The sequence below is a fragment of the Populus nigra genome, chromosome 7, assembly GCF_951802175.1.
Source record: "Populus nigra chromosome 7, ddPopNigr1.1, whole genome shotgun sequence".
NCBI classification, from domain to species: domain Eukaryota; kingdom Viridiplantae; phylum Streptophyta; class Magnoliopsida; order Malpighiales; family Salicaceae; genus Populus; species Populus nigra.
Genome location: NC_084858.1, coordinates 21,962,792 through 21,978,814, shown reverse-complemented (window position 1 = coordinate 21,978,814; position 16,023 = coordinate 21,962,792). Strand labels below are relative to the sequence as shown.

The 16,023-nt window shown below is 33.6% G+C and overlaps 5 protein-coding genes across 6 annotated transcripts; 4 read left to right on the top strand and 1 right to left on the bottom strand.

The window, feature by feature from the left end:
• Nucleotides 1–1,664: 1,664 nt before the first annotated feature.
• LOC133698478 (stigma-specific STIG1-like protein 1) lies at nucleotides 1,665–2,429 on the top strand. Its single transcript, XM_062121416.1, has one exon. It carries the CDS (start codon nucleotides 1,759–1,761, stop codon nucleotides 2,215–2,217), a length of 459 nt encoding a protein of 152 aa, XP_061977400.1. The 5' UTR covers nucleotides 1,665–1,758; the 3' UTR covers nucleotides 2,218–2,429.
• Nucleotides 2,430–5,531: 3,102 nt separating this feature from the next.
• Nucleotides 5,532–5,957, top strand: LOC133700178 (stigma-specific STIG1-like protein 1). The gene has a single exon (XM_062123723.1). The coding sequence runs from the start codon at nucleotides 5,532–5,534 to the stop codon at nucleotides 5,955–5,957; it is 426 nt and encodes a 141-aa protein (XP_061979707.1).
• Nucleotides 5,958–9,142: 3,185 nt separating this feature from the next.
• On the top strand, nucleotides 9,143–9,577 carry LOC133700177 (stigma-specific STIG1-like protein 1). The gene has a single exon (XM_062123722.1). The coding sequence runs from the start codon at nucleotides 9,143–9,145 to the stop codon at nucleotides 9,575–9,577; it is 435 nt and encodes a 144-aa protein (XP_061979706.1).
• An 855-nt stretch (nucleotides 9,578–10,432) lies between these two features.
• LOC133698295 (probable pectate lyase 16) lies at nucleotides 10,433–12,211 on the top strand. Its single transcript, XM_062121169.1, has 4 exons — nucleotides 10,433–11,149; nucleotides 11,229–11,332; nucleotides 11,418–11,556; nucleotides 11,769–12,211. The coding sequence occupies exons 1-4, from the start codon at nucleotides 10,433–10,435 to the stop codon at nucleotides 11,985–11,987; spliced, it is 1,179 nt and encodes a 392-aa protein (XP_061977153.1). The 3' UTR covers nucleotides 11,988–12,211.
• Nucleotides 12,212–13,516: 1,305 nt separating this feature from the next.
• Nucleotides 13,517–14,988, bottom strand: LOC133698813 (uncharacterized). Of its 2 annotated transcripts, XM_062121890.1 has the most exons (3): nucleotides 14,056–14,976; nucleotides 13,930–13,974; nucleotides 13,517–13,820 (listed from the first exon to the last, which is right to left on the bottom strand). In XM_062121890.1, exons 1-3 carry the CDS (start codon nucleotides 14,882–14,884, stop codon nucleotides 13,693–13,695), a joined length of 1,002 nt encoding a protein of 333 aa, XP_061977874.1. In that variant the 5' UTR covers nucleotides 14,885–14,976; the 3' UTR covers nucleotides 13,517–13,692. The 2 variants fall into 2 exon arrangements, with proteins under 2 accessions (XP_061977874.1, XP_061977875.1); XM_062121891.1 differs by lacking the exon at nucleotides 13,930–13,974 and having other exon boundaries at nucleotides 14,056–14,988.
• Nucleotides 14,989–16,023: the final 1,035 nt, after the last annotated feature.

Here is a 16,023-nt window from a genome sequence, read left to right as displayed (position 1 = left end):
CTTCCTTTTTGTGGAAAGGATTTTCCGCATCGAAGATCAAAATGTTCATATGACTATTACTCAATAGCAGAGTGTGTACTAGAGCCTTCCTAGCGCATCATCATTTGATACATCCCAGCCAAGAAATATATCCCTTTTGTGAACATGTAACAGATAATCATCTTTTCCTTCATTGCTACCACACGTGGAGATTGTGGTAATAATTTCAAAATTGGTTCGGCATCTCTGGGTGCATGCCAAATAGAATAGATCAAATCATCAACCAATGATTGGATATGGCAAAAGACAAGTTCCAATAAAGTGCTTTAATGATGTTATTGTATGGCATTTTATGGAGGTATTTGGACTGGAAACAAGCTGATCTTTAAAGATAAAATGCCAGATTGGAAAGCACAGTTTTAGCTCATTCTCCACCTTATTACACTTTGGTTAAAGGTTTGGAACAATAACTTTACATATACATGGAATGATTTAATCAGAGGCCTTGATGGTATTTTATTATGAATTAATAAGTGAAGTGTTCTTGGTTTAGAAGCTTATCAATACTTCTTTTTTTGTACATCCTTTAATGTTTTGAATTCTTGTTTACCACTCCTCTCTTTTATTTCCCTCTCACTCGCATATTTTTTCAAGTTTCAAACAGTGGTTGATCATCCATGCGTCTTAATTTCTCGTGTGTGGATCTAATGCAACCCAAAATATTGAGATATTCAATTAAGGTTTTTACATTTCAGGTGCTTGTTGATCCCTAGTTTTTGACGAAAACAGTCGAACCATTTGGTCATACTGGTGAGCTAGAAACTTAGGATACATATTAAAATAATGTTGTCTAACAATCGTGATGAAGGTCAACGAGAGGCCATGTGGAAGTGCTCCCATAACGGTTTTTCAAGTTCGTCAAACACGCAGGGCCGGTTGCCTTGTACGATTTGCTTGAGAAAAATGAAACAAGAGAAGTCAGCTAAAGATGCTTGCTGAAAAAGGACTCTGATAATCTGTGTTGACATATAATTATGGTAGCAAGAAGTTACAACTATCCTTGCCTTTTCCTATTTTATATCATGCATCTATATGCATGTTCTTGACAAGAATGAAGGAACAACACACAGTGAGTGCGAAAACGAAATCAATTGCTAATTATTTTAACACTTCGACCAGCTCGGTGAAACCTAAAACAGCTTAGATTAAAGAAGAAAGACAATTACCTAATTGACCTGATAATTTAATTGATCCAACCAAACTCAAGCTTGATCAAATAAACACAATCTTCAATTTACTAATTTTTTTTTACTTTTTTTATTAAAATAATATTTTTTTAATTATTATTTTAATCAACTTGAATTCATACAGTTAAACCTGATCTCTCCCGTAATCAAGGCCTTGCCTATCAATCAATCATCTGATGGCCAATAGGTGACTCACCTACCTAATCCAAGACCTAATTTAAAATATATTATTCTTTCAAAGCCTAACTTGGTTTACTACTTGATTTTTTGATATAACTTGGAAAAAAAAGTTGAATAAGACCACTCCACTACTAGCACACCACATGAGAAACCATGCAATTTCCTTTCAAATTCGACTCGTTTTCATACGATGAGGAACCCTTTATAAATACCTCATCAAAGCCTTCATTCTTCTCCATTAAATAATCCATATCTTAACCCCTCTCAATCTCTCCTCCATCAATACTTCAATATCTTCTTGAGGTATACACATTTTACTTGCCTAGCTCGATTAATTTCTAATACACACAACATGAAGTATCTTAAGATATTCTTTTTGCTAGCTATGCTCATGTCTTCAGCCATTATTCTTTCTGCTACACCGTCTGAGGAAGAATCATTCCTTGACTTTGATAACGAAGATGAGGAAAATTCTGATCTTCCACAGCTTGAGAACCAAGAAACAACTTCATCTTTACGAGGGGCAAACCGCTTTCTGGCCCAGACCCGGGCTGTCATGACATGTGACAAGTACCCTAGAGCTTGTCGTGCTAAGGGCAGCCCCGGACCAGATTGTTGCAAGAAGAAGTGTGTGAATGTGATGACAGACAAGCTCAACTGTGGCATGTGTGGTAAGAAGTGCAAGTATCCGGAGATTTGCTGCAAAGGTCAGTGTGTGAACCCGATGTCTAACAAGAAAAACTGTGGGGGCTGCAGCAACAAGTGCAAGAAAGGGAGTACATGTCAGTATGGAATGTGCAGCTATGCATAGAAATCCATGGCTCCATGCATGCACGTATATATCTACTTGATCTGGGACCAAACAAGTAGAGATTTGCAGCTTAAATTGAATTTGATTGTAGTAGAAACAGCTACATCTATACATATGTAGTTAGTAGCATAGTAGTTTGGGCAAGGAAAAAAGGCGAACCATCTTCCGTTAATAATCGGCTTCGCTAGCTGGGGTTTTATTTATTCTTTCAATTCAATGCCATATTGTAAGAAGGGATATATATATATATCCTTAATTCTTGAATTGTTTCAAGTTAATTTTTCTATATAAGGTTTATAGTTAGTATTTTTCGTTTTTTCATTTTTCTACTATTTATTATATTTATTTTGGACTAATATCTTGGATTCGGATTAATATTTATTTAACGATATTCAAATTTGGGGTCTCTACATACTTGACCCTAAAAGTAAAATATTGAGTTTAAACGGATAATTCAAGTCAATTCATAGGTTGAATTTTAATAAAAGAAAGGTGATTTAGCACAACAACAAGATAAATAAAATATTAACGGAAACGACGTTGCTACTATAATTAATGTTTTCATTCCCTTCTCTATTTTCTTCTTGTTTTCAAATAAAGAAAAAAAAAACAATTTGTCTGTCTTCATTGTTTACTTCTATCTCAAATCTTCTTCCCTCATTTGTTTCATTTTTAATTGCTTGCACTTATCACCCTCTAAATTAAAAAATAATATAAATTATATTATATAACATCATCTAATAATTTTAAGTTAAAATAATGATTTGATATTGTATTAGAACATTAATAACAAAACAATCAAGAGTATAAATTTAAATTTTTGCTTCGACTATTAATTTTATGGCTCTAGATGATTATATATATAAAAAAATTTTAATACTTTTATTTTTTTAATTAAAATTAAAATCAATCATAAAATAATGATATATTTATATAAATTTTAAATTTAAAGACCTTTTATTATAATATATTAAAGAATAATATAAATAATATATTGAAAACTTAATTATAGATATTTCTTTTGCATTCTAAAATATATTTTTTAAAGTTTAAAAATGAGTGGGTTAAAAAGTTCATTCAGCTTACTAAAAATGCTTAAAATTGAGCCGAGTTCCTATAAGAGGAAACAAAAAATCAATTGAACTTGGTGAGCTAAAAGCTTAAGAGACGAAGATACTGTTGTCTAGCAATCGATCCTGATCAATGTCAAAAGAAAGAATCTGAGAAAGTGCTCCTGTAACGGTATTAATTTCAAGTTTGCTTGAGAAAAATGGAACAAGGAACGTGGGCTAAAGATGTGTTGCCGAAATGGAGTCAAATAATTTGTGTTGACACATCATAGCGGCCGGCAAGTTCTAATAAACAATTATTTAATAAAAATAATTATTAGCAATCATATATAGTATACCTTACATGAGATAAAATTCATTTTTATTTTTTTTGTGATTAATGCTGTTCTTATTCATTTTTGCTTCCCCATATAAACAAAAATATATATAAAAATAAAAATGTTGGAAGAAAAAAAAATATATCATTTAAAAGAATATACCAAAACGCTTAGAAAATTATCAAAATTTGGTTAAAAAAGATCAAAATATATAAGATTGAAAAATCTAACAATATATTTTTGACTGATGAAAGCTCTATTGGTGAAACAAAATTCAATTTAAAAAGAAAAATTTAAAATTGGATGTTTAAGGACTCAATTGAAATTTTTCAAGGTTTAATTGAATTTATTGAGAGTTTAATTGCAAGACAAAATGATTTTTGAAGTCAATTTAGGCTTTAATTGAAAGACATTATAATCTAGGGGTTGAATTGTAATTTTTAAGAGTTAATTTGATCAAATCAGAGGCTTAATTGCATAAATATTAAAGTTTGATGGGCAATTGGAGATTTAATTGAAGAAACTCAAAACCAAGGACCAAATTAAAAAATACGAGTAAATGTAGAGGCTGAAATGGACCAAATCAGAGGTTAAATTAAAGAAATTAAAAGTTTGTTGGTTAATTAATAGTCAAAATGCACAAATTCAGAACTAAAGACTAAAATGAAAATAGTGGTTAATTTTGGGACCAACAATTCAGTATGAAAAATGTGAAATTGCATGAAATTAAGAGTTTTGAAGGTAATTAAGGATGCAATTAAAAGCAATTAAAAAAACAAGAACTAAAATAAAAAATTTTAGATCCCAAATTAAAAACTCTAATTTTTAAAAATTAAGTCCAAACAATATTTCATTCAATATCTGTTTATCTTTTTCGTTGGCAGTTTGTTAATTATTTTGGTCCTGATAGGAGCTTTGTTAATTATTTTGGTCCTGACAGGGGGATGAAGAAAGGTTAAAGATGGGCTCTTCACTGGTGAAGGTGGCAGCGCTAAGTTGTAAAGATGGATAGCGTGTGGTGGAAATAAATAATTCATTGTGTGCTTAATTTTTTGTTTTTTTGCTAATGCTTTAACAAATTCCTCCCTCCCCTCTCTTTGAAAGCAAAGCAAACCAAACTCAATTATTTGATTTCAAGAATTAATCTATACCATTAATTTGATTTGTTGTTGCTTTATAGAACTAACTTGGAGGTAAAACAAAGAAGTATGGACTCTTGGATTGATCAGAATATTGATTATATACCATTTGATTAAAAATTAGATTGCTTAGTGAGAGAATTTTTAATTTTCAAATTTATCCTCACCCTTTCACAATTATAATTATATCACTAAAAAAATTAATGTTTTTTTATTTATTTTTGAAACACGAAAATGATTATGAAATGACTGTAAATTAGCCCAATCATGTCTCAAAAATTTTAATTTTGATTTTTGATTTGTAAAAGAAATTTTTGAGTTAAAAAATGTGGCATGACAAATGATAGAAAATATATTTCTCCTGTGGCGTGAAAGAAAGTGATAGCTAGCTAGCTAGTATGAAGAGAAGACTCGCCTACCGTCGTCTGATTTCTCTTCCAATTTATACCTAATTTAACATATAATATTCTTTAAAAACCTAACTTGGTATACCTTGGGAGAGTTTGATGAAAACAATTCTCCTGAGGCCGTTGAATAAGACCACTCCACTAACAGCACACAATTTGAGACGCCATACAATTTTCTATAATCAAAGAGCCTCCTGTAGTTTCTTCTCTATAAATACCTTCGAGTTTCTCCTTTCTTCTCCATCCGAAGCATACTATATCTTCACCACTCTCCTTGATCAATATTTTTCATCGCTTTCAACTGCATTTAATTACTTGCGTGGTCACTATAACACACACAACATGAAGCTTCTTGATATATTTTTTGTCCTAGCAATTATCATGGCTTTAGCCATTTCTCTTACTGCTATACCATCTGAAGAAGAATCATCCCCTGACTTCATTAATAATGATGACGAGGGAAATTCTGATCTTCCTTGGCTTGAGAGCCAAGAAACAACTTCATCTCTGCGAGGGGCAAACCGGTTTCTAGCTCAGAAAATTCGGGCTGTCATGACATGTGACAAGTACCCTAGAGCTTGTCGTGCTAAGGGCAGTCCCGGGCCGGATTGCTGCAAGAAGAAGTGTGTGAATGTGACGACAGACAGGCTCAACTGTGGAATGTGTGGTAAGAAGTGCAAGTATCCTGAGATTTGCTGCAAGGGGCAGTGTGTGAACCCGATGTCTAACAAGAAAAACTGTGGGGGCTGCAGCAACAAGTGCAAGAAAGGGAGTACATGTCAGTATGGAATGTGCAGCTATGCATAGAAACGCAGGGTGCTATATATGCTTATATATCCATATCTGATAATGGACCCAAACAAAGATTGAACAAGTAGATATTTGTAGCTTAAATTCATTTGCATCGATGGAGCTTCGTATATCTTTTTAATTTGGGGTTTATTTATTCTTTCGATTCAACACCATAATGTAAGAAGGGATATGTCCTTCACTATTGATTCATTTCAAGATATATAGTTTTTCCTAATCATAAAGTGTATTTGCTGCCATATATGTTTTCTTAATTTTGTGTGTTTCCATTATTTTTGTGCTTCTAAGTGTGAGTAATATAACAGCAGAAAGGGGAATTAATGATAATAATTTTAATTTTTTTAAAAAAAAATCCATTTTCCAGCACGAGAAAAGAAGCCCATTATCAGTTTTTTTTTTAAAAAAAAAATTAAAGTAGTCGAGGAAATTAAATTTATTTCACCGAGGAATGTGAAATATAAGTGATGTTTATTTTACTTAACATATATTTCAAACCTTAAAAAAGATCTTCTATATATATATATTCTTTACCACTGGAGAGGAAAGAAAGAATGAGAGAGGTTGTATGTTTGTGAAGGGATAAGAGTATAAAAGATAAAAATATATTTGATTGGATGGACAAAAATAAAGATAAAAAATAAATTTATTTTTGAAATAAATTAAGAGTAAATTTATTGTCTTCATCTCTTGTGTTTCGTGATAATAAAATAAAAATTATCTAAAAGTATCTATAACTTTGTATATTTCCTTTGTTAGAAAGGTGAGAGGGAACATAATAAAATGAAAAGGGGATGGAAAAAAATCTCTCTTTAGATCCAAAAAGAAAATAATCTAATTTGGAGAGAAAAATTAATTTAAATAATTTGGTTTTCAAATTTATAAACTATTCATTTTGAATTTAAATCTAACATCTAAAACTAAACTAAAGGAATATTGAATAAATATATTCTCATTTTTGAAATAAGGAAAAACATCTTTTCTTTAATTATTTTTCATAATCTTTTCAATTTTAATGCCTAAAAACATTTATATCTTCCTTTATTTTTTTTTTGTATACGTTCTTTGTTTTTAATTTCTATCTTTAAAGTAGTATTTGATTACTGCAAGAACTAAAATGATATAGCGAAAGCTTCTGAGAAAGTAAAGCGACGCCTGTTTCCTAAAAAGAATAGTTTGAATTCTCGAACAAATGAGTAACAACTAAAATTTCATGAGTTTAGAAAATAAAATTCTCAAAAGAATTTAATTTCTTTATTGATTCAAAAGTACCCTACAATGAAAGGAAGCAGCCTTTATATAAGCTGCAAAACCTCGGTTAGGACTATAACTATTTAGGAAAGAAATAACTGAAATAAGGAAGAATTCTAAAATTCCCAAAAATAAATAAATTCTGATATTAAGGTATAAATCAAAAATCTTAAATTTAGGAAATAATCTGGCAAAAGGATCATTCCAATGACAACTGCAGCTCCTGACTTTGTTTCTGAAACTTTCTCTGCAATATGTTATACTTTGCAATCTGTTCTATATCATAAAATAACATGTCCCATTATATTTTTTTTTATTTTTTGAAATGGTAGTGATTAACTTTAAAACTATTATAAAAACAAATTCATTTTATATTTATATATATCTCTATTAATTTCTTCAATCAAATATTTTCTTATTTTTTCTATATCTATCTCTTTTATCATTATCATTAGACACTAAACAAATACATTATAAATAACATTTTTAAAGTTTAAAATAATTAAACATGGTTTAATTATCCAACTAAGTTGGTTCAATTCAACCCAAAATTCTGAATTCTAAATTAAATTTAAGTCATTTTAAGTTTTTTTATGAAAAATATTAGACTTGCAATTCTATTTTTATGAGCTGGTTTCATATAAAATAGATAAAAAAAAATTATAATTTCTTGATATTTTTTTCTTGGGGGTTATTTTTTTTACAAATTATCATGCTTAAAATTGAGTTGAATTCAATCCAAAAGAATTGAACCAAATTGCCACATTGTTGGGCTAGAAGCTTAAGATATGAAGAGAATGCATGTAGTCTAACAATCTTGGACAAGGCCGAAAGAAAGACTATGAGAAAGTGCCCCCGTAACGGTTTTTCAAGTTTGTCAAAGACGCGACGGGGTTCCTTGTACGGTTTTGAGTTGTAAGAAATACTAAACAATTAGCTGTAACCCACCATCTCTCTCCACAGTGCCCCTCACCATCTCTCTCCACAGTGCCCCTCCCCTCCCTAAGAGTTGAATTTTGTTTTTTTTTTTTTTTTTTAAAGGAGGTGATGAGATGAGCTAATGAAATCCAAATCCCTTTAAAATAGATATAAAAAATCAGTCAGGAGTTCTTGTGGTATTATATCCATGGGTTCATAACGATAAACAAGATAGATCCTGCTAGTTGCTATGTACCTATTGTCATCGTCATTGTGGTAATAATTATATATTCTTAATTGTTTTTTTTCATTAATTTTTTTTCCGGACCATCTTGCGCACACAACGACTATTCTCCATGGTCCCCTGGACATCCTGCAAGCCTAGAAGCAGGTAAGGCACTGCGGGGATGACAGGCGTGCACATAGAGGATTGAACCCGGAACAGGGACGGAATAAGTCACACAATTGACCACAACAGCTAGACCCTCAAGTGCATGACTTGTCATTTGTCAGGAAGTAAGGAACAACATTATATATAATATAGTGTTTGCTTGCAAATATATTTCGGCTACGTGAAAGAAATTGATAACTATAGATATATATGAAGAGGAGACCTGCCTACCTAATCATAGTCGTATAATTTCTCATCCAATTTAGACCTAACTTAACATCTAATATTCTTTAAAAGCCTAACTTGGCTTACCTTGAGTTTGACAAGAATTATTAAGGCCGACGTTGAATAAGACCACTCCACCAACAGCATACCATATGATGAGAAACCATGCAATTGCCTATAACCAAAGAGGAGCCTGGCTCCTTGATCAGTTTCTTCTCTATAAATACCTCTGCAATTCTCCATTCTTCTACATCCAAACCATTTATATCTACACCATTCTTCTTAATCAACAGCTCTTCACCATATATTTCAAGCTATATTTTACCGCGTACACATTATATAACACACACACACACACACACACACCATGAAGTTTCTTAAGATATTCTTTTTACTAGCAATGGTACTCGGGTGTTTAGCCATTACTCTTTCTGCTACACCGTCTGAGGAAGATCAATCGTCTCTTGACTTCATTAATAATGATGACGAGGGAAATTCTGATCTTCCCTGGCCAGAGAACGAAGAAACAACTTCATCTTTACGAGGGCCAAACCGCTTTCTGGCCCAGACCCGGGCTGTCATGACATGTGACAAGTACCCTAGGGTTTGTCGTGTCATTGGCAGCCCCGGACCAGATTGCTGCAAGAAGAAGTGTGTGAATGTGATAACAGACAGACTCAACTGTGGCATGTGTGGTAAGAAGTGCAAGTATCCTGAGATTTGCTGCAAGGGGCAGTGTGTGAACCCGATGTCTAACAAGAAAAACTGTGGGGGCTGCAGCAACAAGTGCAAGAAAGGGAGTACATGTCAGTATGGAATGTGCAGCTATGCATAGAAATTGTTCAATGAGATTTGTTTATTATTTAAATATGTAAGAGGGATACCCTTAATTCTTGATTTATTTCATGTTGATCATATTCACTTGCTTGTGTAAATGATTCCTTTTTCGGTATTTTCCTTTAATAAATGAATTAAGATTTGAGTTATAGTTATAAAATAATATTTAAGAAAGAGATTTTCTTATTGTAAAGTCCAAAACTCAGTGAAGCTTTTACTATATTAAAATTAAAGATTTCTCCAGCTAGTAAGTATGACTATGGCATGAAAATTTATTATTATTAAGTGGTTAATGTTTTTACGTCGAAGGGATCTTCCTTGACTCTTTCGGAGAAACCTTAAATCAGCTTTAATCATATTACCTAATTGAGATTAAAGCATATTTAGACTTTACTATTATTACAATCATTTTGATGGGAGGGCTCCTCGTATAGTGGGATACATGTTTCTAGCTAACAAATCTATATATTATATTAAGAACCTTATGTGAGTAACAGCCGTATAGGAGAAAGAGATGCAAGGTAACAAGGACCACATCAAGAAGTAGCAAATCTATATAATATAAATATTTCTCCAAGAACATTTTTCTCATGTGATGTGACTCGAATCAAGGAATATATTGATGGAGATCCTTGATAAATTGTATATCATGATCTCCCCATAATATATCTACATTGAAGGCTAGCTTTGGATTGGCTGGCTAGGCAATGACTTTGATCTCTTGAAACGTCCACGTTTTGTCTCGCCATCAAAATCCTAACAAACTACTTAACCAGATCGTGTTAACCACCTTCATGTATCTTCTTTATATAATCCCCTTGTTTTATCCACTTGTACCACCCAACCACAAACGATGGCCTCGCTAGCTCACGTCCTGTTGCTTTCATGTCTTGCTACATTCTTTGCTTCAACCTTGCAGGGTGATTCACTTAACTACAAGCCTAAATCCTTATCAGGCTATCTTCCAAGAAATTATAAGAAAGTCCTGAATACCATAGACTCATGTTGGCGGACGGAGTCCGATTGGGCTACCAATCGTCGTGCTTTGGCTGATTGTGCTGTGGGATTTGGCCAGGCTGCAATCGGAGGGAAATATGGGAAAACATACGTTGTCACTACTCCGGATGATGATCCGATAAATCCGAAACCAGGCACGCTTCGGTATGGTGCTATCCGGACTGAGCCTCTTTGGATCATTTTTGCCAGAGACATGGTTATTACACTCGAAAATGAGCTTATGATAAATAGTTACAAGACTATAGATGGGAGAGGTGCTAATGTCGAGATTACAGGCGGGCCGTGCCTAAAAATTGAATATGTTAGCCATGTTATCATACATGGGATTAGCATTCATGACTGTAAGCCAGGTAAAAAGGGGCTTGTTAGGAGTAGTCCGACGCACGTTGGTGAACGCCGAGGTGCTGACGGAGATGCCATTGCCATTTCTGCATCGTCTAATATTTGGATTGACCATTGCTATCTTGCTCGCTGCATGGATGGCCTAATTGATGTGATTCATGCTACCACTGCTGTCACTATCTCTAACAACTATTTCACCGAGCATGATAAGGTAAGAAGAAAACGTTTCCCCTCATTAGCCCTAGCTTATAATTTCCGATCACGATCACTAACCAATTTGGTACTGACAGGTGATGCTGCTAGGACATAACGATAAATACACTGAGGATCAAGTTATGAAAGTAACAGTTGTCTTCAATCATTTTGGCCCTAAACTCAATCAAAGAATGCCAAGGTGAGTTGATTTATATATTATTAAAATCCCATGACATTTATCGCTTAAAATCTAATGCAAAAATTGTGTTCAAAATTAAACGCAGAGTAAGGTTTGGTTATGCCCACGTTGCCAACAACAGATATGATAAATGGCAAATGTATGCCATTGGCGGCAGTGCTGGTTCAACCATATTCAGTGAAGGGAACTACTTCATTGCTCCTGACATTTCCTATGCCAAAGAGGTGTGCATATTTTTTTCTATTAAGAGAAATTATTACATGGACTTGCTTCAGTGTTTTTGTTCATTAATGCACCAACCAATTACAGACTGTAAGGTTCATTGCTTCGACAAGCTAAAGCTATTTTAATCCAACGTACTAGATTCATGTAAAAATTTTGTTGTCTTTTATTAGCAAGTAGCACTTACTAAGAAAAAAATGTATTATGCCTGTAGGTTACCAAGAGAGAGGTTTATGGTGGTTGGAAGAATTGGAAGTGGAGGTCATCCAAGGATGTATTTATGAACGATGCTTATTTTGTCCAATCTGGATATGGAAGGTGTGCACCACGTTATTCCAAAGCTCAGTCCTTCACAGTTTCTCCAGGAGCTATGGCTCCTGCTTTGACATCTGATGCAGGCCCTTTAAGCTGTGTTGTTGGTGAAGCATGTTGACACAAGGGACAAGCCATTTTCTAGGCCAGCATAGCCTACTTGTTCTTTACAATAAATATTTCTTTAGATTTCTTTTATTGTAATGAGCATTTGCCGTTGTTTTTTAATGGGTTAATTGTAATAGAAATTTGAATCCTTTTTTCTTTAAACAGATAGTAATTTGTATCATGGTCATCCTACCATCTATAATTAGAGAAATGAAAGTTTCCATGTTGGAGTCCAAACGGATTGGAGGGCAAAATCGAATATTAAAATTAGAACCTAGATATATAATTAAAGATCCATATAATAAGATAGAGATCATTGTTTATAAACTTATTATACCTTATTGCCGCAATGATCAGATCATATGTAGCGACAAATTATCAGAGATCAGACAAAAATTCTTCTCTATCTTGCATTAATTCTTGCCATATCCAATGCACACTTGGAATGATTTAGTAGATTTTCCGAGCTTTATTTATTATTTCAGAGTAGACTTGCTATCTCAACGAGGTGTTTTTTTTTTTCTTTGGGATAAACAAGTCAACCAGCTAGCTTGAGCTCGTGCAACCACGTTTTGTCTAGCACCAAATTCTTACCAAACATCATAACCTAAAATACAAATCAAGTCCTTTAGCCTCTAGATTGTGTGACCCTCCTTCTCTTGTTCTATAAAATTTTCTTCTTTTATCCATTTTCTTGAATCATTAATCACTCTGGCCATGGCCTCGCTATGAAAGTAACCATGGCTTTCAACCGTTTTAGCTCTTGACTTATTAAGAGGATGCCAAAGGTAGGAGAAACAATACATTTAGAGAAATAGAAAAACGAGGCATTGTTTTGTGATAGTTATAACTGGATATCAATCTTAATTTTATTGTATCTGTCAAATCTAAGATAAATTTTGGGGCATCATGTTGCAGGGTAAGGTTTGGCCATGCCCATATATTTTGCAAAGAATAGATATGACGAATGGAAAATGTATGCAACTTGTGGAAGTGCAAATCCAACCATTCTTTAGTGAAAGGAACTACTTTAAATCTCCTCGAGATGATTCCAAGCAGGTGCAACTAATTAATTATTCTTAATAATATCCCTAGAGAGCAAGATATTCTTAATTATACCCTGTATATGTACAAAGAACTTGTCTTTAATTCATACGGAGAATGTTTCTTACATGACAGGTTACAAAGACATGGCTTCTTGGAAAGCATGTATAATAAATTTAGCACTTTAATGGAATTGTATAGGGACCATGCACGTCTGCCAACACAGATTTTTAAGAGGCAGTGTAAAGCAAGATGAAATCCACCAAAACTTGATGCTCCAGTTAAAGCAAGTTTGTGATCATTATTCATTATAATGGTCATCATAATTTCTTCACTTTTGTTTGGTTCATAGTATTTTTTATTTTTAATTACTTTTATTCAAGGTGTGAGCAGGATCAACCTAAAATCATGTTGCTTGAAACAGTGTGATCAAGTGACAATGCCAATTAAGCTCTAGCTCTGACCAAAAGGGGGGGAAAGTAGGAAAGTTGACAGAAATTGTGAACCCAAAAGCAAAAAAAATATCTTATATTACTGTATAAACAGTTCAGGATAAACTTGGAAACGAAGAGAACAGATTCATGAAATGGCTTTTTAAAGTGCTAAAGGCAACTCAAAAAATAGGAAAAGAAGAAAAGAGAAAGTGATGGGCATTCACTTTTGTTGATTTGTTTTTAAAAGAGCCTATTCTCATTGCTTTGAACGCCACATGTTACTGGTGCTGTGGCTCTCACTTTCTTCCAATACCATAGACCAGCACCAATCCCTATGGCCCCAGCTGCTGAAACTCCAGTTACAGTCCCTGCAAATCACAATAAGAAACATCAAAATAAATAAGCCTGATCTTTCAATTCAATATCCAAAACATTCCCAGAAAATTTTACAGCTATATATCAATCTTAATACTCCACCTGCAATGACTCCTGCCTTGCTATGGCTAGTAGTACTGCTGCGATCTGCAGACAGATATAAACAACTGTTGGTTTGTGACATTTTCTTTTAAGAATGTAGATGAAAGGGCTTGAATACTAACATACCATTGCAATAAGTTGTGACATTTGATCTCTGATTGCATAGACATAAGAAACTCTGTGATTGGGTGTCAAATCCACACGATCCACCTCCTTTCTTCATGTCTTGACATTGAAGGCAATCTGTAGTCACTGGAATATCAAAATCAACTCTAATACCATACTCAGGTACTTGATCATCAGGGGCATTTACACCAGTCCTCCAATAAATACTAGCATAACTAGCACAATACTTCAACATCAGCCTCAACGATTCAGTCGCTTTCGGTAAGTAAGAGCAGCAAGAACTACCACCCAATGCAGTAGCACATCCTGGCAAGTGCCTGCAAAGATAACTAGCACTATCACATGTTGAGTCGCACCGATCAGGAAACCTCTCACAGAAGATAGGCTTTGGCTGAACAATCACCCTCTCTTCGCTACAATTGAAGAAGAGATAGTCATTTTGAGAGGAGAGTGTTAAATGTGTGCTTGTGTCAAGGCTAAATGGCCTAGTTGCACGAAATTGATGACCATCTTGACAACTCCACATGAATGGATCAGTGACTATCATGTGAGGATCTGAGTAGCTTATGCTACGAACTTGGTATCTCCCGGAAGGCGTTCGAAGCTCAAGAAAGCCCGAATCGGAGCACATAAGTATGTGCCTGTAATATGGACTGCCACAGCCATCATCAATGCCAAAAGGGTAGCTTATCGGAATAGTTCCACATGAGGTTCTGCAATGGCCTGCAGCTTGAGCTTTTGTGAGGAAGAAAAATGGAAAACTGAATATAATGAATAGGAGACAAAAAGAATGATGAAAACAAGAACATGAAGAAGGGTTATAAGCCATTAGAAATGTGATGGAAGTTTTGAGTGTTTGATGGTTAATATCGAGTTTGTATGGTTTAAAGATAGCGATGAAATGAATAAAGGGAAGGCTAAATGAGAGTCGCAAGAATATATCTCGGAAGTGTTCTTTTTCTTTTTCTTTTTACTTTTGTTTGCTTTTTACTTTGTTTTCACTTGTTCTTTGCTTTAGGGTCTTAGAAGAGAATCTAGAGACAAGAGAATGATCGATGGAAGAGCATCTGTCCTTGATCTGTTCCTTGATTTGTTTATTTTCTCTGGCAATGATTTTTGTCAAGAATCAAGGTGCATGAAAGTGGCAGCACCATGGGCAATGGGGAAACTAATAAGAGGCTAACCAACAGGGCTCATGAAACTCTGGATTCTTTCATCTTTGGTCCAGAGGCTGTGGTCTGTGGACTATGGACTATGTGAAAGCATGAGATTACCTTCAAGCCCAATGCAAAGACATTCAGTGGAGGTCCATCGCTGTGGACCAGCACTTCTCACATAAGGAAAGAGTTAAGCTCGTAGAGTAATTGTGGCAAAAGTAACTATAATCATAATGGTTCCACTCAGCCTGATTTAGTTGATTAAACCAGGAATCTAGAGACCTAAACTTTGGATTAGCATGTGTTAAAAATTTGATTGTTTAAAATTATAAAATCCTGTTTTTTTTTTTTTGGTATGGAGTAACATGGATTTGAAAATATCTTATTAATTAATACACGTTATATTTTTATATCAACCTTACCAAAAACTCTTTTTAAAAATATTGGTTAGATAAAATATTATAATTTGTAATTTTTTAAATTTATTTTATCAAATTATAAACATAAAAGTTACTAGAATATCGATCAAACACACTCCAAGCCACCAATTACTAGCCCAACTTGATATCTAGATAAACTTGAAAGAGCTAAGACAAATCCAATTACGTTAATTACTAAAAATCCTTTTTACTTGAAAAACAAAATACATACAGAAGAGGAAAGCATATGAAATAATGAAAAAGAAATGTTTGATTCTAAATTTATGCATATAATCACTTTTATTTGTTGCATTGAATATTACTTTTTTTAAGAAATTATAAATAAAGAAAATAAAGATTGATGCAATCGAGTTAATTTCTCAAGTAAAGTT